Source organism: Zonotrichia leucophrys, chromosome 2, assembly GCF_028769735.1.
Source record: "Zonotrichia leucophrys gambelii isolate GWCS_2022_RI chromosome 2, RI_Zleu_2.0, whole genome shotgun sequence".
Lineage (NCBI taxonomy): Eukaryota > Metazoa > Chordata > Aves > Passeriformes > Passerellidae > Zonotrichia > Zonotrichia leucophrys.
The window spans coordinates 96,989,544-97,011,980 of record NC_088171.1 but is presented as its reverse complement, the minus strand read 5'-3'; the positions used below and the strand labels follow the sequence as shown (position 1 = coordinate 97,011,980).

The 22,437-nt window shown below is 35.7% G+C and overlaps 1 protein-coding gene across 7 annotated transcripts in view; it reads right to left on the bottom strand.

Moving 5' to 3' along the window:
* The window catches only part of RTTN (rotatin), an 80,479-nt gene that overhangs the window by 12,801 nt on the left and 45,241 nt on the right, over positions 1–22,437 (bottom strand). For all 7 annotated transcript variants that reach the window (XM_064705764.1, XM_064705762.1, XM_064705763.1 and 4 more), the window contains 10 exons: positions 21,692–21,884; positions 18,926–19,008; positions 12,157–12,265; positions 11,257–11,455; positions 10,166–10,256; positions 9,026–9,179; positions 8,744–8,881; positions 7,690–7,901; positions 3,823–3,928; positions 456–550 (listed from right to left, as the gene is read on the bottom strand). In XM_064705764.1, coding sequence (XP_064561834.1) covers positions 456–550; positions 3,823–3,928; positions 7,690–7,901; positions 8,744–8,881; positions 9,026–9,179; positions 10,166–10,256; positions 11,257–11,455; positions 12,157–12,265; positions 18,926–19,008; positions 21,692–21,884 — 1,380 coding nt within the window. The remainder of the gene's footprint in view (positions 1–455; positions 551–3,822; positions 3,929–7,689; positions 7,902–8,743; positions 8,882–9,025; positions 9,180–10,165; positions 10,257–11,256; positions 11,456–12,156; positions 12,266–18,925; positions 19,009–21,691; positions 21,885–22,437) is intronic.

The window sequence follows — 22,437 nt, the reverse complement described above, 5'->3', positions numbered from 1 at the left end:
AATGGGCTCAAAAAGAAGAATATGAAGATCCTAGTTGGAGGAACAATCTGGCAAATGGGAGAAGATCCTGAGGACCAGAGGGAGGCATGGAAAGAAATCACCAGGACATGCCCAGGGGCTTTGTCCAGTGAACAACCAGGAATGGGCAGCTGCAAAGTATGAACCAAGGCGATTTTCTGTCTGACATTCCTGAAGTAGCACTCATCTCTATGTTGGAAAAGGTAGTTGAGACCTAGTGAGACCTCTGGGAGGAAGAGTGTGTGAGATAATTAAGTTGGTAGAAGTTCTAACATCATTGAATTTTATAGAAGCTCCAGTATCTGGATCCACTACACGCTGTCATTTACTTTGTCTCATCCAGGACACAGACAAGCAGTATCTGCCTCAAGAAAACAAACAAACAAAATAAAGCTGGGGAGTGCCTTATCCTATCAGTGTTCTGGTTTTATAGCTACCTTTTTTCTCTGTGCTTTCCCAGGCTTTAGGGAATCCAAATTCAGCTGTGCGTGGATGTGCTTCATGTTTTCTATACAGCTGTCTATCAGGTCAGCTGGAAGACAAAAACCAGTAACATTTATAATTACATTCACGATCAAAAATGTTTTATTAAAAACCAAAGTATCTTTCTGGCAATGATTTTCTTGTTCTCTACTTGATATCAGGAAGTAGCAAACAGTTTCTGAGACTAAGTGCATCTAGCTGAATGTTCTCAAGATGCAAGAATACATTTGAGTCCTCTTGCAATAAAGTCTCATTAGAGGAATGCCCAAAGGAAGGACTGGTAAGATTGAGAGGGGAAGATGATTTGGGTAGAGCAGATAATAACTCATAACTCTTCAGGATATCTTCAATGATGCTGTTTAGAAGCGAGAAACTTCTAGAGATTAAAGCAACCATTTATTTTACCCAACCTTTCCCTAACAACAGCAGATTTGCTGCATCCTTTGTGAGACAAAGCAAAGCAACCATTCAGGTGACTTAAAGGGCAAAATGTCGAGTTAGGCTCTTTTCTTTGGATCTAGAGTCTTTAAGTCAGTACAAGATGATGGAGTGACTATGTAAGAGGAGAAGGTAAGAGCTACAGATATTGTCTGGGCATCTGTAAGGATTTTGACACGGTCCTTTACAACATCCTTCCAAACTGGAGTTATGTAATTGAAAGGTGGACTGGATAGTTAGATGGTCACACCTAGGGGGTAGCAGTCAATGGATGAATGTCCAGATGGAGAGTGGTGACAAGTGGTGTCCCATAGCGTTTCATGTCTTCATCAATAACATAGTGGGATTGAGTGCACCTGCAGCAAATTTGCAGGTGACACCAAACTGAGCAGTGCAATTGACATATCTGAGGTCTCAGATGCCACCCAGAGAGACCTAGACAAGCTCAAGGTCCAGATGGACCTCATGAGGTTCAACAAGGTCACGTGCAAGGTGCTGCACTTGGGTTGGGACAATCCCAATTATCAATACAGACTGGAGATAAAAGCATTGAGAACAGCCCTGCCAAGATGTAATCAGGGCACTGGTGAATGAAAGGTTGGACATGGCCAGGCAATGTGAGCTCACAGTCTAGAAAACCAAGTGCATCATGGACTGCATCCAAAGCAGAGTAGCCAGAAGGGCAAGGGAGAAAATTCTGCCCCCCTGCTCTGCTCTGGTGAGACCCCATCTGCAACACTGCAGCCAGGTCTGAGGTCCCCAGGAGAGAAAAGACCTGTTGGAGCGAGTCCAGAGGCAGATCACAATAATCCTGAGAGATCTAATACATCTATGAGGACAGGCTGAGAGAGTTGGGATTGCTCAGCCTGGAGAAGAGAATGGTCCAGGAAAACCTGGTTGCAGCCTTCCATTTAAAAGGAAAAGCTTAAGAAAGATGGAGACAAACATTTTAGTGAGGCTTATTTTTAAGGGGTAATGGTTTTAAAGTAATAGAGGACAGACTAAATATGAGGAAGAAACTTTTTTACAATGGGGATGGTGAAACAGTAGAACAGGTTGTACAGAGAGATGGTGGAAGCCCCAACCCCGGAAACAGGTTGGATAGGGCTCTGAGTAACCTGATAAAATTGAAACTGTCCCTGATTATTGCAGGGGAGTTGACCTGGATGGCCTTTAAAGGCCCTTTCCAATGCATTCTATGATTCCATGACAATGGGATAATTAAAGTTGGAAGAGATGGCCTCCAGAGGCCATATACCCAACCTTCTCCTCAAAGCAGAGCAAGCTCTAAGCAGGCAAGGTTTGCCTGCAGCTTTACCCTGCACCGTCTTGAAAATGTCCAAAGACAGAGAGAGCAGACTATGTCTAGCAGTGCTTTACTGCCTTCAAAGGGCAAATGTTTATTTACAGGCAGTTTGACACTCATGGTTCAATTTATGCTCATTCTTTCCATCCCCCTATACCATGCACTGCTGTAAGAAACTCATCTCCAACTTCTTCAAAAGCTCATAGGCCCTCCCAAAGCCTTCTTTTCTCCAGGTAGAACATAAGTCAACTCCATCAGCTTCTTCTCTAATGACAAGTGAACACAATCACCCTGATGGCCCTCTGGGGAACCTGTTCCAGTTTGTTGACATTTGTTGTACTGGGCCAAAACTGGATGCACTGTTCTAGATTTAGTCTAACAAGTGGTAAGCAGAGGAAAGAAACTTTTCCCCTTGATGTAATGGCTGTGTTCCTGTTAATACAGCCCAGGATGCTGTTAGCCTTCTCACATTCAGTTTGCTGCCTACCAGGCCCTCTTTTCAGCTCTCCAGTCAGCCTCTACTGCTGTAAGGGCTTGTACCTTTTGAGGTGTAGGACTTTGCATTTTTAACTCAAAGCAGTCTTTAAGAGCTACACAGGTGATGCTAGAGCTGCAGGTATCTTTAGAACACTGCTTTGAGCCCCAGAAGCTGCCTTCCTCTTTTCTAAGGTCTGTGTTGCACAACAGCAAGGATGATTTGATGGCTGCTCTAGCACAGAATGATGCACTTCCTGCAGTGGAAGTGCCTCCACAGGAAACTGGAACTTAGATGATCTAGTAAGTCATCAACAGAAGAAGCAGCCTGATTGTAGTAAGGGCTGAGTACAGAACAAATACACTGGGAAAGAGCAGAAAGCCTAAGACCTGAAGGTGAGTTTTCTACCACTATAGGGATTAGACATTGCACAGATCTGTCTAAGCTATCAATGTCAGTGTAGTGGAGGTTACAGAGTGGAAAAAACAGAGATGTAAGTTACAGGAAAGCACCCAAGACAAAGTGCACTTGGACAGATCAAAAGGCATAAAACACATGATGCATGAGAAATGCAAATTCACCGTTCTCCCATGTTCTAGAGGGCACAAGAAGCCTGTGATTGGAAGCTGGTTTACTACTGTGAAGGGAAGAACGTCCTACTTAAACTGTAAAATGAGATCAAAGAACCAGGGAAGAACAAAGCTGAGAAAAAGAAGTCTCCTCTTGTTCAGGGACAGCCAGAACTAAAACCACAGGGTATACTTTCACATACACAAGTATTGGAAGGTACTGCCAGTGAAAAATCTCCAGTTTCTAATGGATGAATATACCATTAGTAGTAAAAGGGTCTCTTCTTACTCCAACACAGACCTGTGACTTCACCACAGGGTTTTAAACTGGCTATAACATAATATTTCATCTGCAGCTGAAACTTTAATTATTAATAAGATTTCTTAGTGAAAATCTGAAAAAAAACTCCAACCCTGCCACTGAAACCTAGGTCTTCTGCTTTGAAAAAAAAATTACAATCTATAGGTCATATGTAAAACACCTGCAAGCATTTGATTCAAATATAATTAAACATACATTTTGAAATGCTCACCTTCCAAAGCACATTTCTGGGCATTTTTACTGACAGCTAACAGCGATAACAGTGCATTTGTAGCAACTTCTTTCAGCACATCCTTTGAAGATTTTCTTTCACAGACCTACAAAAATGCAATTTCATTACTGAAATGAAGAAGCGACCATATTAAAAGCAGCATTCACAACTATAAATAGATTGTCAGAATCTATATTTTCATTTGGATGATTTATCACTATATTTCTAAACAGAGTTCTCCGTCCCTATATTCATGTTTATAATCAGTCTGCAAAGTGTTTTGGGGTTTTTTTTTAACTAATTTTTTAAAATTCAATCTTTCTTCTTTTTCTCCTAAGCCCACACCTCTTATTCTTTTCTTAACATTCTACTTTTCTAAGGCCTAGATTCCAAATCCTGGCATTCCATTGTTTTCCTAATATTCAGGAATAGGCTTGGTATTACAGACAACTCATGATATGTCTTTAGTGCAATCTCACTTTCCTTCTACACAATGATGATGAAGAGATTAAATACAGTGAAATTACTTCCAAAAAAAAATCACTGACAGTTATTTTAGATACTTTTACTAACCAGTGAAAAATGGCAGCTTATCTTAGTTTTGTGAGGCCTTTGTGAGCATCACCACATTTCTAATAAGCTAAGAATAATCTCTGTTTTCAAAGGAATATTTATTTGGAGTCATATAACAAGATAGTTGAAAGACAAGGAGCACTCTGTGCCTCATCTTTTATCCATTACAGAATTTTGTCTATCTAGCAATTTTCCCTAAAACACCATGCCAGTTCTGGCATCCAAGATAATAGAAAACACCATCCATAGCAATCACAAAATACAGGAAAATAAGAACAGTTGCTGGATCATAGTAAAGAGAAAAACATTTTGAAGCTAGCCAAAAATACAACATCTTAAGCAAATCTTAATACTTCAGACAGAAATCTCATGAATACCTATCCATATCTCACAAATTTTAATTCTATTAATTCCATTAATACACCATGTATTAATGGACCAATAATTTTTTCAAATTTTCACATGCAATAAAATATCAATGTATGCTCTAAGGTCATAATTTATTGAACTGTTCACGGTAACTAGGGGTGAGAATGTCAAAGCATATAGAATAGTAAGTTAATAACTAGAAAAATCCCAACCCTTCATTGATAAGGAAAACTGACACCAAATAAAAGCACCAAAGCATGGACTAGGTTCTGTGTTTATAACCAACAAAAAAGAAACTTTAGACTACAACAGTTTTTATTAGATTTGGTGTGAAATCTCAAATCTAACAGCATTACAAGAATGTTTGAAGAAAATTAACTGTTTTTCTGTTCTGATAGGAGATGCCTTCTTTTCAAATTAAAAAATTTAGATGTTTGAATAAATGCTTAAAGTTTAAACTAATTGACACAAGCCAGGAAGGAAAAAATTGTTGAATTCCAGCAATCTTGCATAGCCTAAGATGAAGGTTTTGTGACTTATCCATTCAAAGGCTTTGGCCCTAATAAATTTCTAAATGTTTCTACTTTTTCTTAATATTCATTTATACTTTACTGATACAAAACATGTTTCCCTATCAACCTCTTGGGCATTTTCCTGTAAGTATTATGTGGCAGATTAGAACTGGTCCAATAATTAAGGTGAGTTGTCTTCTATCTGTATCTTTTTCAAAAGTTTTAATTTCATCTTACTATTTTCTTAATTTTATCTTGAACACTAGCAAAATTCTGTTCTTTCTTGAAGCATGCTCCTTTATCCATTTTTTCTTACACTGCCATGAAGAACTGCAGTTCATAATAAAAAAAGAAAATTTATGTCAAGCATAGGGAGCACAAGTAATTAAGAATTAATTAATAATTAACTACCAGATGAATGGAAAAAATAACTCTAGAAATTTATGATGCCTTGTGTCAAAAGATTCTATAGTTTTAAAATATAATAAAAGTATTAAAATGAGAGTAGATACTGAACTATTTTTTGAAATTATGTTGCATAATAAATTTAAGATGTCCCATAAATCTGGCTATGTTAGTCTTCACCTACTCTAAGTTAGTTGCAGGGGAGATCACAGTCTGTCTAGTATACTGTAAGGTTTGTATCTAGGAAAAAAATGTGAGGGCCAAAATTTGAGAGATGATATATAGATTATGATTTCCTTCTTAATTTTATTTCAATCTTAAAAACACGTACACAAAGATTAACATTTGCATACACAAAGCAACCAAAGCCTTTCAAAGTCAGCATGTGCACTTTACTAGATTTCTTGTATGTGATAATGAATTCCAAGCTGAGACCTGATCTACTAATATTCACACCTGTACACTGGGTATTAAATTAGCATTTGCCACTGCATATATCAGGTATTCTGTAGATTTTATGTATTTAAGATGATTAATGGAGATGACTGTTTGTTTGAAAAGTCTCCCTTCCCTTTCTATGTTAGCCAATTATTTGCTTGACTGCTTCTCTTTAAAAGTGCTTCTCCTGAAGAAAGTCCACAATCTTTTTTTTGCATTTTTAATGGCAGTTTTGTTTAGGTGTTTGTTGTTTCAATAGATTACTTTACATCCCATGGGCTCATTCCACTGTCCTCTCAATGATGACTGTTTTGGGGTGTAAATAAATACATGCACTTTGACCTAAGGAACTGAAGCTGTTTTTTTCCTAATTTTGTTATCCTTTTGGGGAGATCATAGCAGCCTTGTAAGGACCTAGAGAGCATAGGCTATCATTTGAACTCTTTTATGAACAAAATGCAATGTCTGTCTACATCTCTGAACAGTTAAAAAGCATGTTAAAAGCTGATGTCTCTTACAATACTCAAATTATGTCTAATGTCCTTTCATTGACTGGCTGCAGTTCATTCTTCATTGTATCAACTTTTTCTGCTCTCAGCACAAGAATGGTCCCCTGGCACAGACTGATAAGCAGTTATGTACACTTGTATGAAATTAGAGGAATGCTACAACATGTCTTTATCAGACATACTCTTATGCAACCATACTTTTTGTGCCAGAGCCAAGGAGTTTTGTTCCAGGCACATATGCAAGCATTAATACAAAAACCCAACAGGATATTTAGCAAACTATGGGATTTGAACAAAATGCCCCTGTTTTGCTTGAGTCCCTGAAAATCATATCCTCACACTGTGCCCTAAAATTATCTGAAGTTAGTTGCCGAAGACATAGAGAATTCTGGTTAGGTGGCCTGTAGAGTGACCAAGAAAGACCCTACAGGGAAGTTTTTCTTCCCTGGAAGACAGCAGGTTCTCAGTGGACAGAGCACCATGCCCCAATAGATACAACAGAGCTACAGTGCTGCAGCAGAGCAGGAAAGAAGCACAAAGCTTGTGACAGATACCAGGACAAGTCTCGGTAGGAGTAAGGTTATTCAACAACAATTCAGCATCCATGGTTATTCAACAAGAATTCAGCATCCACAGGAAGAGAGGAGATGAATACCAAGAGAGCATTCTTTTGCTCACACCATACAATATATGGCCAATAAATGTCAAAAAATACGCTTTACATAGTAAAATAGTAATAAGATACTTATTAAAAATAGTTGTAAGGCAATGACTTCAGAACAACAGAAATCATAAGTGACATTTTATATAATGTGCATCATTCAGAAAAAAACCTACACTTCTAATCATACATCACTATGATTGTTACAGTGACAATCTGCACATAAATTACAAAATATAGATAAAAGAACTAAGTTGGAGGGAAAATAAGACACAAATTTCACATATAATTTCCTTACTTCTACCAACCTGTAAATAAGGGAAGGATTAAATATAAAGGAAGTAAAAGAATAAAAAATGCAAAAGTATATCCTACAATCACACTGTCAAATTTTAAATACCTGAATAATTAAAGCAGTAAGTTGAGTTACAGGCGCCTGGCATTCTTCAGTGTGATCCAGAAGAAAGCTAATAGTTGGATTTTGACACACACTCTGTTTATCCTGGAGCTGTTTTCTTCCTTCCTCATTCAAAAGGACAGAGAGGAACTGTAAACTAGCCACATATAAAGCAGGATATGTGGTAGACAGATGAATACAATCAGAAATGGTATCTAAAAGGTTAAACAAAAAAATGAAAATTTTTACATTTCATTATGAATAAAGCTCAAGTATACTTTAGAACACAGACTTATCAAAGAAAGCACATGAGCCCAGAAGCAGTTATACTGTGCACTGTACAAGGAATTCTACTAATTCTATGCATCTTGTAAGTCTTCAAAATAATCTAAGAAAGAAAAGTTTGAGTTTTATAATGGTTGAATGAATTAATTGCTCTGCATTCATTTGACTATAAAACAAAAAAAGCAATCTCCATTTCACTCAAATCCCTTATTTGTCCAGTAATTTTTTTGAACTCTCCTTATTTTATCAACAGCATACATCATAAAACCAACAGTATGCATTAGCTGCTTTATTTGCAATTGGATTTGGGTTCAGTAGATCTCTTAACATGCACAAGCTTGTCTGGACTGTGTTCATACCTCAGTATTGAAGCATGTCACAGAATTTTGCCCAACTATGCAAGTAACTAATGTTAGAATAATTAAAATAAAAAAAACCCTCCTGTATAATAATATTGGACTTCTAGATCTCTCATCTTCCTGCAAAATTTTGCTTTCCTTTTACGCAAGATATTTAAAAATAAAGAAGGGGAAAAAAAAAGAAGTGGCAATGGATCATTTAACAAATGCCACATTTGGTTAAGGTTTACAACTAAAATCATTCATCCATACATGTGAAGAAAACAAAGCAAGTCAGTCAAGCTCTGGACACATTGGTTTTCATTGTGGGTATCTCATTAGTAATTACTTAATAGCATCTAAAGAGCAATGACTCTCTTTTCTATTTGTTTATTAGTTGCTAGGAAAAAAAAACATGCAGGAATAGTCATTACCAATTATTGCTGTACAGTGATTTGCAAGGGCCGCTGTCACAGATGGAAAAGATATCTGGCCATTTTTCCCCAGCAATGTAGCTAGAAGGCTGAAAGAGTCTACCCACGTCTCATGAAGTACAGACGTTAACTCGGGATCTGCAAAGATAACACAGGAAAAAATCAAACCACTTAAAAATGTGCACAGACCTGGAAAGCTGAGCCTGAGCACACCTGTCCATTTGCCTCAAGGTGGTACCTAAATGAAGACCTGCCTCTGTCTGGTTATAAAGGAAACATTACCTAAGCCAGCTTTGGGACGTATGGTGAGAATCCTGAAGGTATTCCCTAAGAGAGGTTTCAGCAGCTCATCCTGGCTTACAAGATCAGAGTCCACCAATAAACATGATTTTAGAAGCCTGGACACAGATGACAAGTACTGAAGTAGTAAGAAGACCTGTTAAATATTTGAAAAAAGATATGAAATAAAGCTATATATTTATACCTTCCACATTATTTTAAGTTTACTCACATTAATTTAACTGATTCATAATATTTTAATAAAAACCATTTAAATAATAGGACATGAATTTAAAATGTTTCTCTTCATTTTTACTGTAGAAGATGAAACAGAATCCCTAGACTGGAAAGACATATGTGCAATCAATTTTCTAGTGGCAAAGCAGAAGTTCCTTGTGAGAAGGTCATGACTCTTGCTACATTTACAGCAGCATACTCATTGGATGGTCACAAAGGAAAACACAAAAATGGTTATTAATACTGAAGAATACATGTGTCTTCCTAGAAACAGAAGCTGTCATTTATTTATTTATTTATTCTCATACATTTTCTGCAGAAACACATTTCTTTAATTAGAAGAGTAATTTACTTCTAAGCAAATCTGAACGCAGAGCAGCAGAAGCTACGAAATGGCTGTGTCATGAAACAGCATATTCTATACATTGTATATACAGAATTAAATTTGATAAAAGGTAGTTCTATCAGCAACAACCCTATATGGTGTGCATACATCAAAATTAGCTGAGAACTGTGTAAGTGTCTGCAGGATCAGAGACAAAGCAATGCAGCCAGGTGTGTTGCAGATAAATATCCAATGTGTCAGTAACTATATCTGGTTCATACTTCAGTAACATACAAAAAAAATCTATTACATAATTTCTTCAATGCCTAAATTTAACTTACACTTTTAAAAGACAACTCATTTTCAGTTTGGTCATTCCAATTATAGTCCTAACACAGAAATTAATTCTTCTGTGTTGAATAAAATAGCTTATTTTCACTTAAGCTTTGTCAAAAGCACAAAGATTCACATGAATGTGGCCTATAACAGTCTGTCTGGACTATGTTAGTGAAGATAAATTATGCTAACAGAAATGAATTCATAACTTCAAAAAATTAGGAAGTAACAAATGCTTCCCTGACCTGAGCTTTTACATGTTCCATATGACATTGATGACCCAAGGGAGCTTTCAGTTCCAAGATGTATCTTTCAACCAGATTAGCACTAACAAGACTGAAACAAAATATATTGGTTAGAAATATGGTTAAGTAATTAAACAGTCTATTAACTTAACATTCCATAGAAGAGAATAATATAAATAAACCAAGTAGAAATAAAGTAAGATGCTCTTACTGCTAAACCCCACTATTTTAAAGCAGTCTAGTGCAATGGCAACTATAGCAGCAGTACGTTGTTTCAAAATAGCTAGACTAATATAAATTCCAATAGCTGCTACTGCACTGGCAAAAATCAATTTTTTCTATTTGATTTCTTATTTTCTTTCCTCTAGAAGAATAAACAGCTCTGTAATAATATAAGCTGTACTCACACCAGGGTTGTTGGGGTTTTATGTTTGTTTGTCTGTGTTTCGTTTTTTCTATTAATTGCACTATGAAAAGGAACTTCAAATGTTCTTGAAAATTTTTACCAAAAAATGAACTAATTTTTCATGCTACACTTCAGGAGTTCCAAACATTTTTTATGGACAAAAGAATTGGCTACAATGGAAATGGAAACATGGCATAAAATCTGAAGACTTCTTTGAAGTGATTCCTCCTTTTAAAAGGAAGCAAAATACTAGGATCCATCATCCAAATTTGGCACGTTCTATTTGCTCTCTTTTAGTGTGAAAATCCTTGGCTCACCTTCAAAATACTTGATACAATTCAAAGAAGAAAAACAAAATGAGCTGAAATGATATGAAATTCCAAATACCTGACAAAACCCTAAAACATCATGAGAGGAACACAGTAGTCCTATATAAGACATACACCACAAATGGAATCATCAATATGACTACCTATTCCATGAAAAAAAAAAGAAGTAATTCTGATTCATTTCTTCAATTGATTGTATTTTTTTATTAAAAAAAAAAAATTGAACATTTCAGGAGCAAGAACTGACCAGTAAGTTTAACAGTTTTAGTAAGAAACATGGGTAGATCTCCTTCGAAGATTTTTTAAGCGTCTATTGCTACACCTTGTTTGTAGCTCAACAGTTATTGATCTCATACCTGCTGAGAGCTGTTAGCAAATGTGTTTGTTGAAGGGCAATTCCAGTATCTTTTGGCATGACAACCAGCAGATTGTGCAGAAGGCTGCAAACAGCTGACAAAAGGGCAGGTGTGACTACAGCACGCTGTTTAGACAGACCAGCAGACATGGGAGCATCATGTTGACTTGGAGATTCTGTTATGGTTGTATCACTTTGACCTAGAGTGTGTTGAATTAAAAAAAACCCAAAACAACAAAAAAATTAAATTACAGTCATTACATAAACCAAGTTTATTTGTATTTTTCATAAAACATCCAAGTCCTCTCTATAATTAAATTGTATATTCAGGAATGAATGGCAAAAAAAAAAAAAAAAAAAATTACATCGGACACAGGAAATAGTTCCCAAATAAAATGCTCCCTCTACCAGGCATTAAATAAAGATAACTAGCAAATTTGGAAAGACACAAATTACCAGTACTTTCTTGAAAAGAAAAATATTTTGATTTGTACACAGCTCTCTCTACATCCATGATTATAAATATATTTTTATATTATATTAATTTTTATGCTTCTTCATATAAAGAGAATTACTTACAAATCTTTGTGCATGTATGTGCATACACACACTTATGTTTGTATATCACAGCTCTACCATGACTGATGTGTTGAAAGCATGACTAGATGCCAGGAAGAGAACCTGTCTTGAGTTACATTAGAAGTGGTACCATTTTCACTTGCTTCTGTCAAATTTCATATTAAAGGAAGTGTTTAATATTTGTCTTCTAAAACAACCACTAGAAACATCAACTCCTCCAGCAACATGCAAGCTGTACAATGCACAGCATGGACAAACACCGAAATATGGGCAGGTGAACACACTGTATTTACATCAGGTACAAGACTCAAGCCTGACCTACCTTGTGCCGTAAGCCGATCAACCACAGTTTCCGGAATAAAACTGGCGGAGCCTGGAACTGCTGCCTGAAGCTCAGTAACACTCCCCAGTGATGGTGATGCAGACAGAATCTAGAAAGCCATAAAAAGGAAACCAGTTGATTCCAGCTTTTACAGACTAGTCTTTTTTTTTATATTCTGCTTAGGAAGGGGGAAAAAACACATCATAACTAACAAAGTCAAATACAATGTAAATATTACTGTTCAAAATAAATTTGATTAGATTTTATCCAGTATGTGTGTGCATATATATGATAAAAACCCCTATAATTGAAACTATTAAAAGATGGGCAATATGAACGGTCTGAAAGATTTCAGTCAAAAACTGATCAATGCCCATGTTACTGGAAATTCCTTCTCTTCATCCTTCTTTTTCATCCATATAATTGACTCTACCTACATTTGGATAAAGATAGAAAGACATTACTGAAGCATTTAAACTCAAATTTTTCATGGACTATTTGCTCTACTGAGAACATCAGCACTTGTCCCTTTGTACCAGGACACACTCAGATAAAAATATCACAAGTGCATTTGTCATCAGTCAAAGTTGATGTCCCTGAGTCTTTTGAACTCTGGGTACTTCTCTTAACCTTAATCCTGTGATCCTTAAATGTATTGATTTCATAGTGTAGCTATGAGATGCTTAAATGACAGTAGATAACTTTACTGACAGAATACCATGCTCCTCCTACCCATTTTGCACTATTTACATTATGAATTTTGTGTGTTTTCAAAAGCTCCTAATGCTCTTGCTACTGTGTTTAAAACCAAAAGCCTGAGATCAGAAGACCCAGCATCCACCTAAATTATGCGCTTTTGTGACACAAGAAGACCTGTAACTTGTTTCAGAGCACAGGACAAGTATCTATCATGTCAAGACACTCTTTCACTTCTGGTTTTTATCTTCTAGATGGAATAGTCACACAAGACAGTTTTCTCCAAGAGTATAACTATATAAAGCAGAGAATACAGAATGTAGGAGAATCCAATGAAAATCCCAACAGAGTCAGAACTTGAAGGGTGTTATTAGATTTTTCCTCACAGTGAGCTTTCTAAGGAAGACTGAAATTGCGCGGGGGCGTGAACGGCCCTGGTATCCGGCTATCTGGTGAGGGGCGAAGGCCAGGGCCCCTGCGCATCAGAAAACAGCCCCCCTCGGCGTCTTGGCCTTGAGCTGAGCTGGGTGATAGCTCGGAGCAGCGCGGTGAGAGACGAATTAGGAGGCGACCACTTGCTGGGGGTAAACTGTCAGTTTATTACAGAAGAACCAACAAGGAGGGGAAACACCCAGCAAATGGCACCGAACAGGGGGCAGGAGAGGGTTTTAAGGGAAAAGGGGGGAAGAAGGCAGGGAAACCCGGCTATCCAATAGAAATACATATTTGGAGGTACGAAACATAACTGATATACTAAAGTAACCAACTGTTATAAATCATAGGAGGGGCTCCGGGGCTACAGCCAACCATAACTCCCAGAGAAAAGAAAATTCTCGAAACCTGGGAGGAGAAAAGGGGTGATTGACTGACCCCAAGGAGGAAACAACTTTCACTTTATAAGAGAAACCAAGGGAGGAGCAGTTTCATTTCCATAGCAACATAACTGGCAGGGTCCTGGGAAAGGAAGAAACCATTTAATACAGAAAATGGGGGGAGCAAACTAACAAACTTAAGAACACACCACAGCATGAAATATCTCAAAGGTTTCCAACAGCTGGAATATATTTTTACGCAAGGAAATGTTAAAAGTGATTTAACAGACAAAAAGGGTGCAGGGAAGGAAATCACAGATCACTCTGCTCCTAGCTATTGTAACTTTGCAACCTCCATGGTGTACACTTCCTCTTCTCCCACATTTTCCTCTGGTCCCACTATTGTTCATCCTAGAACCACGAGTCTTTCTTCTTAAATCTGCTCAGTCATTCCTCAAGAAAAGTCAGAGGATTATTGTAACACATAAAACAAGGTACAGTAAGATCTGGGGGTGTGTTCAAAACACAGGGAGCACATAGAGCTCACAGAGTTAGCACAAAGAGTGTCCAAAATATAGAGCACATAGATAGAGCACATAATGTCCAAAACACAGAGAGCTTGGATCACATAAACACCAGGAAAATGCTTGGCTATATTATTTTCTTATTAGTAAAATGCAGTACCAAGCTGTACTGAGTGATTGAAATTCAAATCCTATTTTAACTGCACAACTAAAAAGCATATTTGCCAATTTAAAAAAAGTTACTTGAAGTTCTATGCTTGCTAATTTAAATAATTACCAAAATCCATTATTTATATTAAGCTAATCCATCATGACACATGGCAAATTCTGCATTTTTTCAGCACTACACATCAATTCCAAGCATTCTAATAGGTGAGAAAAACCAGAACACTTTTCCTTAAATAATACAAACCCAAAATGCAATTTCTAACATTCCATATGGTTTTTCTGAAACAAGTAACTATATTAACTATATTGAGAGTCATCTTAAAGATATACTTATGAATTATACAGCCTTTCACATATTAGCAAAAAGTATCAGCTACCTCATACAACTGTTCTTTCTCTCTCTTCTAAGACTCTCCAAATACTTTGGGCAAGAAAATAAATAGTTCTCAGTTACATTAAAAAAAAAAAGGCAGCAAAAGCTTTAGCTGGTTAGAAAAATATCATATTCCTGCACTGATGGAACATTTATTGTTAATTGCATCACAGTGGGAAATAGGTTAAACACCAAAATTTTCTGCTGTCATAACAGAAAATATACAGTAATACAATGAAGTTGTTTCCACACTATTCTGCCTTCCAGGGAAAAAAAAAAAAAGATATTGCCACTTCTCTAAGTCACCTTTGATAAGGACGAACTGTAAGTTTGGCACACAGTATTTAGTAAAGGATATTTACTACTGCTACCATATTGTTCCTGGGAGCAATGAAGCATTGTGTTGCTGAACAGTGAAACTTTGGAAGGGGATGTAAAAGGGGAAAAGGTTCTGTGTGTGTCAAGAGGGAGATGACAAGTGCAGATTAGAACTAATTCAAAAGAATACAAAAATTGTCAGAGTGGAAACACAGGAGAAATGTGAGGGTTTTGCCATTTATCTACTAGATAGGAATAAAAGGTCTTTTCTTAACCTCTAGTACAAAAATCCCTCTGGCATTGCTTTAATAGGCTTGCAGTGATTAATTCTATTCAGGTCCCTTTTCAAAGGTTTAAATCACTTAACTGTATAACACTCTGGTAACCACAGTTCCAGAAAATAAAGCACACATTTTTTTAGAAAATAGCAAAGAAGATTTCATAGGAAAGAATGGCCATGACTTCAAGCTGTCTGAGAGATGTCTGTAGATCTTTAACCCACATCATTTTTAGCTCAAGTTTTTAACTAACTGCTCGTTTTGCTAAGATTTCCAGGACACAGAACAGCCCTAGCACATTTATGCAATGTAAAGCAAGTCGCTAATTCCATGCAAATGGGTGATCTCTTATCATATCTATGAAACACAAACCAAACATGGTGGTTAAAACAAGAGTAAGGATAACCTGAGTTAATCCTTAATAACCTTCTCTAATGATAACCTGAGTTAACATTTAAACTATTTATTCCATAAAAGACCAAGATTATTAATCATCTCAGAATGACAATCTTTTGCAGTATCCACATTCCAGTTCACAGAGAAATAAAGATAAATTTGACCAAAATCTGTAATCCACTGGGATATTAAAGATACAAAATACAGTCCATATGAGTTAACACAGTACAGATAATCCAGTTCTGCTGTCTTTTCTATTACAGCAAACCATTAATTTTTTCATCCCTACATGACAATTCTTTACTCTATAAAACAAACAAAATTTTGCTTATGGTCTCTGTGAAATTTCTGACTCTCTTTTTAATTTTATCAATTTTATTTCTGCAAACTTGGAAAAATAATTGGGGATGGAGGAAAAACTATAAAGCCAAAAAGTAATTTAGTTGCAACTTTCAGTTATGGTCATATGGCTCTATGTGAAATCAGCTCATGATAGCAGACAGCTCAAATAAAGAACTGGTTACATGAAATTTAATAGAATGTTAGGAATAGGAAACAATATGGACATATCTAGATCAAATTTTTTATGTTATTAAAATATGAGTGAAGAGTTTTCAATAGAAACAATCTAATTGGTTTGATTGCTTGTTCTCAAGTATTTGTGGGTGTTTTCATCAAATCTGTGCCACACATCTAAAACACATTTGTCCCTTCAGGGAGACCTACAGATTCCTTTCCATCTGTGACGGGGAAAGCACGCCATCTGGTGGCCTTGGAATAGCAGTATCTTCCCGGCACCATCAACATCCAACATATAGCAATAAACTTCTACAAACTTTTGTTTGCAATGACTTCATAAATATATTTCTTTATTCATACATCGAAACAGAAACTGGGCCAAACTGTGACCCAAAAGTTTGAAGTTATGCAGGAGTAAATCACAAATGCTTGAGATTTCAGGACAGGTTTTCAGAAGTATTTCCTAATTTCACTAGATACACACTTAGCTAACTGCTCTCTGAAACAGAGTTTACAATCAGCCTCCATCCAAGTTTCGCTCATCCACCTTTTTTCTCCTAATTAATAGTGGCATTGGAACATCAGACCTCTACATCTTGCAGCTTGGAAATTTCAAGATGTCAAAGTCAGTACTGGCATTTTTTAAAGGTAAGAAACTTAGTAAATGAAAAAAACTAAATGAAGTTTACGGCTGCTAAAAATGCCCATGAAGGACTGAAGGACAAAGGGAAATTAACTTCCAGAAATGACAATCAAAGTCTTAGTGGGACTAAGAATCTTTGTACATGTCAGGGAAAGAAGGAAAACAAAACAAAACATAGACTTCTATAAAACTCACGTGTTTTAAGCTGTAAGACCCTAATCTTACCAAGTATGAAATCTACAATATGTGGAAGACTGATATAAATTAGTGTAGCTTAGTACTACACTGTACCTTCCAGTGTTAATAATTAGTTGTGTGTCTGGTGAATGGAATAGTAGAGCTAAAGTCTTTGTGTTAAACTATGTTGCCACTTTACACATAAAAAATATGATACATTAATTTGATCTAGTAGATTCGAAATTATTTTTTTCTTTATTTAACTACTGAAGCTTAAGAAATTTACCGCTATGAACTTTTCCAATTCTTCATAAAAACTCAAGCACAATTTTAAGTAGATTAGACACCAAACCCTGATAAGAATTGCTGCAGTTTAACTTCGTCTTCAAGTAATGTGAACAAAATCAGATGAAATTTGGTCAACTTTCACTCCTCTAAGTAAGTGGCACTCAATTTATTCAGTAAAAAGTGATCTAGGAAGAACTGCTTTAAAAAAATCTGAGATTCTTATGTAAATAGTTTTTAAGGAGCAATCATGATTGCATATACTTCCTGATTTACATGCACTTTCATTTATTTTAGTTTTGATCTTCAAATTTGAATATTTGTTTATAAAATAACCCTAAGGGGCTGGGGAGTTGTTGTTCTTCATTAATGAAAATAAAATTAATTAATAAAATTTCTGAAAATGAGAAATAACTTTACAACTAAAGTGCACTTTTTCCTCAATTATTAAAAACATGGAAGAGAGCATTATCAGTACTAGACAGGAATAAATTTATAATAGAGAATCACAAGAACATGGAAATTACACTTGTGTAATACTTTTGAGACAAAATTTTAATACTAGTTTTTCAGTTTTTATTTTTGCTATGTTCCACAGCAAAATTAGGCAGAGAAATTTTTGTTAAGAAAAAATATAGGATCTTGTGATTTATCAGCCTTTGTCAAATCCACACATGCATCTGTTTAAGAGAAAAGAAATTTCTAAACAATGATATTCTGGATTCAGTAATAGATCAGATGGTCATTCATAAATGAAATTAATTTTAAATATGAAACTAAAGTTTCACGTTCAGTGCAACATGTCAGTTTTCTTGGATCTATACTGCAGTCTTTGAAAAATACATGATTTTTATCAGGTAACTAATGAATGTTATAAAAGCTTCCTCCACAGCCTGAACTAATATTACAAATCTACTCTGGAACTGAAAGAATGTCTTTCAATTTTGCCTCATGCATTTGCCATCAAAGATGGCACATGTGTACTGCTTTTCATTGCCATAGTCAGAAACAAATTTTTAAGCAGCCACCTGCTTTCTGTTTCCCATGTCTGCAAGCACTTGTGCCACTTTTAACTTCTACAAAAGCATTTTCAGAATCCAGGGTTTATTATGGCCCAGAATACCCAATGTATTTATGTGGCTTTGATTGATCCAGTTCTGTAGCTGTGTTGTGTAAACACAGGTTCACTCTGAACAGACAATTTGGATAAAAGCAACAGAAGTGACAACCAGAAATGGAGACAACTGCATTTTGTCAATAAAGCCAATTACACAGTAATCTCTAGAGAATATGCCTTGTTGTGGGAAGCTATAGAATTCAATACAGTCTTACGCATTTAGCTAGTCAAGGCAAGCTGCCTTATTTATTTTTGCTCAGATTAAGAATCACAAAAGGGTTTTTGCAGCATATTAAAGCTACATTGGAGTAAATTTCAACTTAATTTCACAGCTAATTTCTGATTGAGTACAGGTTTTGAGTTTTGCTAGAGTTTTTTTTAACAATTTTAAGAGTGCTAATTTTCTTGAAAGCAGTTCACAAACAACTTTATATTTAAAATTAATAATTACTCTGCAAGTTACCATAGTTTCAGATGTTGAGTGAGAATGAGAAGATTTTCTCTGACTAGGTGGAGCCTTCCAAAGATTGAGAGAATCATCAAAATCTGTAGGGCAAAAAAATAAGAATCAAAATTACTGTAACAAGCTTTTTAAAGGACTGTTTCAGTGAAAAAATTGCCAAGCACAGCTATCCTTCTGAAGATCTCAGAACACAAGTTTTCACACATTGTATCTATGAAATCTTACAAATCAAATTACCTGAATAAACAGAAATAAAAGATTTTCAGTGAAACATAAAGTAGTCTAGAAAAAACTACACTCAAACTGCAGTTGCATAGCCTCAGTCATTTTAAACATTTTAGTTTCATTTTAGTTAAAACACAAGAGTACAAAAGTACTGAAGCACTATACTAAGGTCTCAAATAACACATAATAAACTGATATCCTTCTCTTCAAAAAACTTCAAATTCGCATTTTAAGAGAACTCGTTTCAAGAGGACCCATATTCATAATACAACAAAGGCAGAATTACTATGTCAATCTGTTTCAGAATAAAAAGTGCCAAAAATGTTATAGCACAAATCTGTCAGTAATACTTTTGAAGCTGTCATATATTTAGAAAAGAAAATAACAAGGAATAAAGTTAGACTACACAGTTTGTGAGTGCAAACCTGCAAAAGTAGATGTCCTATATGTATCTTTAGTAATTACTAAACTGAACTAACAATCTTATTTTTAACATTACATTGAAGATGACTTTTATACATTCCTAAAAAATATGAGAAAACTACATAGGGAAAAACCCAATAAGCTTGAGGTCCTGTTCTCCCCTTTCTAAAGAAACAAAAATATCATTTCTTATTCCTGAAATACTGTATTTTCTGGCTTTGCTTTGCAAACTCTGAATAAAATGTATCTCAATTGCTCACTGAAAAGTTGTACCATTCTACATTTTCAGTTACTATTAGATATGACATTACAGGAGCTCACAGAACTACCAAAAGTCACAATTTAGAGAACCATGGGAGCAGCAAAATGGGTTGGACTGAAAAATTACACTTATAGATAAAATAAAGCAGACGCTGAAGAAATTGAGGATTTTTATGGCTGGAATTTTGTGTACTGGCAAGGTATTTCTCTCAGTTAGTTAACTAAGAATGCTCCTTTTCCTTGGGTCTGTCATAAAGTCATAACTTAGCTGGGGAAGTAACATTTCTCTTCTGTTCATGCCTCTGGAACAGCTTTACCAAATGCAGAATCCAGCAGGATGCTCAGCCTGGAATGTGCAAAACAACTCAAACAATACTTTAATTTGTAAAGCTCTAAGTGGTGAACTGAGAGGGGGTGTCATGCTGCTTTTGGTGTTGAATTACACTAAACCAGCCTGACTCATCGACCCCAAAAGTTAAGCATCCTGATAGAGAGCTGAAGGATACTTTATCATGTCTGCCACTTCTTATCTAAAAATCCTAAGGCCCAGCTGGCCTGAGACATATGACTGACAGTCAATCACTTTAAACTCTCATGGGTGAGTAACACCAATCTCTACTTAACAATTGTTTCTTTTTTGTCAGCTTTAATGTAGTTGCTTTAACATAATTCCTTTCATATAGTACATTATACTACACTAGCAGTTTTACCTTCTATACTGTGTAGCAAATAATTCTGATTATGATCTTTTTGTCTAGTCATTTATCATAGTAAGCAATTCATTTTTATATAAATATATCTGGTTTGCAACCCTTAATCTCACAACATAAAGTCAGAAAAAGGTTGAAACACATCTCTACAATTCCTTAGATTTACACCACTGAAAAGGTCTGGGTCTAGGTTTGAATCCAGCCGCAGACAGGTTCCTCTCTAAGAAGACATTTAAAGAGCAAAGGGGTCCTTCCTGCACCTTGGGACTCAGTGGCAGGGCTTCTCTAAACAACTTAGTCTGAAGCTCCCTCTCTACCCATGACACACACTTAAAAAGAACTATTTAGATCAGCAGCCTTAAAAGACGGAAATATGGAAATTAAGGTCCACAAAAATAGGTAAGAAAAGGAAAAAAAAAAACCGCTCATTAATTTTCTGCCCTGTGACAGCTTTTACTAATTGATCTCTGAAAAATCCCCTAGCTTTCTAAACTTACAATCATCAGATATATTTGGACAAGGAAGTGTGTCTCCACAATACATCACAGTGAGCCTTAGAAATATTGTTCAATAAATTGTTAGTAAATATAAAAGTTAGAGCTGAGATATTCCAAGGGAATACAGGTTAAAAATATACAAATAATACCCCAATCTGAGTATTACATTTCATCAGTCTAGGAATTAAATTCCATATCTGAATGTCTTAGAATGCAGATTATTAGAGTCCATTCCTATTCATGTAACTTTGAAGCTGAACACATGAAGAAACAGGAATCTAAGTAAAGTTAATGTATTTATTTTTCCCAAATTTTCCTTGTATGAAAGTTGACTGGATGTCATAAAGTGAAAATTGTTAAAAGTATTTTACCCCCAATATTTTGGGAGAAAATTTACTGCAGAACCAATTACGTCTTTTCCATTTTCAACTTTCTGAAGATGTAAATAACAGCCCAGAACTTTTTCTGAACTAAATTAGAGACTTATCTACTTGAATCCTCACAGCAATCTTTTGACTTCACAACATATTTAAGTACAGGGTTTATATACATTATGTTCCCCTCTTATATAGAGGGGAACAGAATTATTGGAGGTAACACTTTATTTAAGTAGGTTTCAAACACCAGAAGATTACAGCAACATCACTTACCAGTTACACCACCTTTTTCTATGCTGAGCTTGTCTTCCTTATAAGAATTCAAATCAAACATGTAACATCCCAGGTAACAGTGTTTCACCATCTGATTCACATGTTCATAGAACTGGCAGTGATACAAAAGGGCTTTAAGAGCAGGTATTCCTGTCTGAGAGAGGCCAGATTCTTCATCATGCACACAAGGACCCTGAAGACATTAAATTCACAGACATCATTACTTTAAAGAAATGTTTTATATAGAACGAACTGTCAGAAAAATCCACCCTAACTAGGGCTAATGTTGTGTATATGTGTGTACACTGGTTTACAGGCTGTAACTAATAAATTCCAAAAATGAAATTAAGATTTTAACGAGCTAAATCATTATATTTTACAAAAGCTGTCATGACTTAGAAAAATCAAACAGCTATTTATGTCCTGATAAGTGTGCTAACAGTTAGGTCAGAACTCATGAAAAGCTGTAAATGAGTGGCTTCAAGACAGTAAATGTATCAGTAGACTTTACAATTTTAATGTCTCATTTATTTCTACTTACAGGTACTAAGCAATGAAAAAGTTTTCCTTAGGTAAAAACAACACTTAGATAAGACTAAATATCCTGAAAAAGTCCTCCTGCCCTGAAGTATACCATCATTATACTACATCTAGCTATGTCAATCTTCTGTGAAAAAAGATTATTGTAGAAAACAAGACATAACCAAAAAAATTCTCCTTGAAGTATGGTTTTCAATTATTTCTTT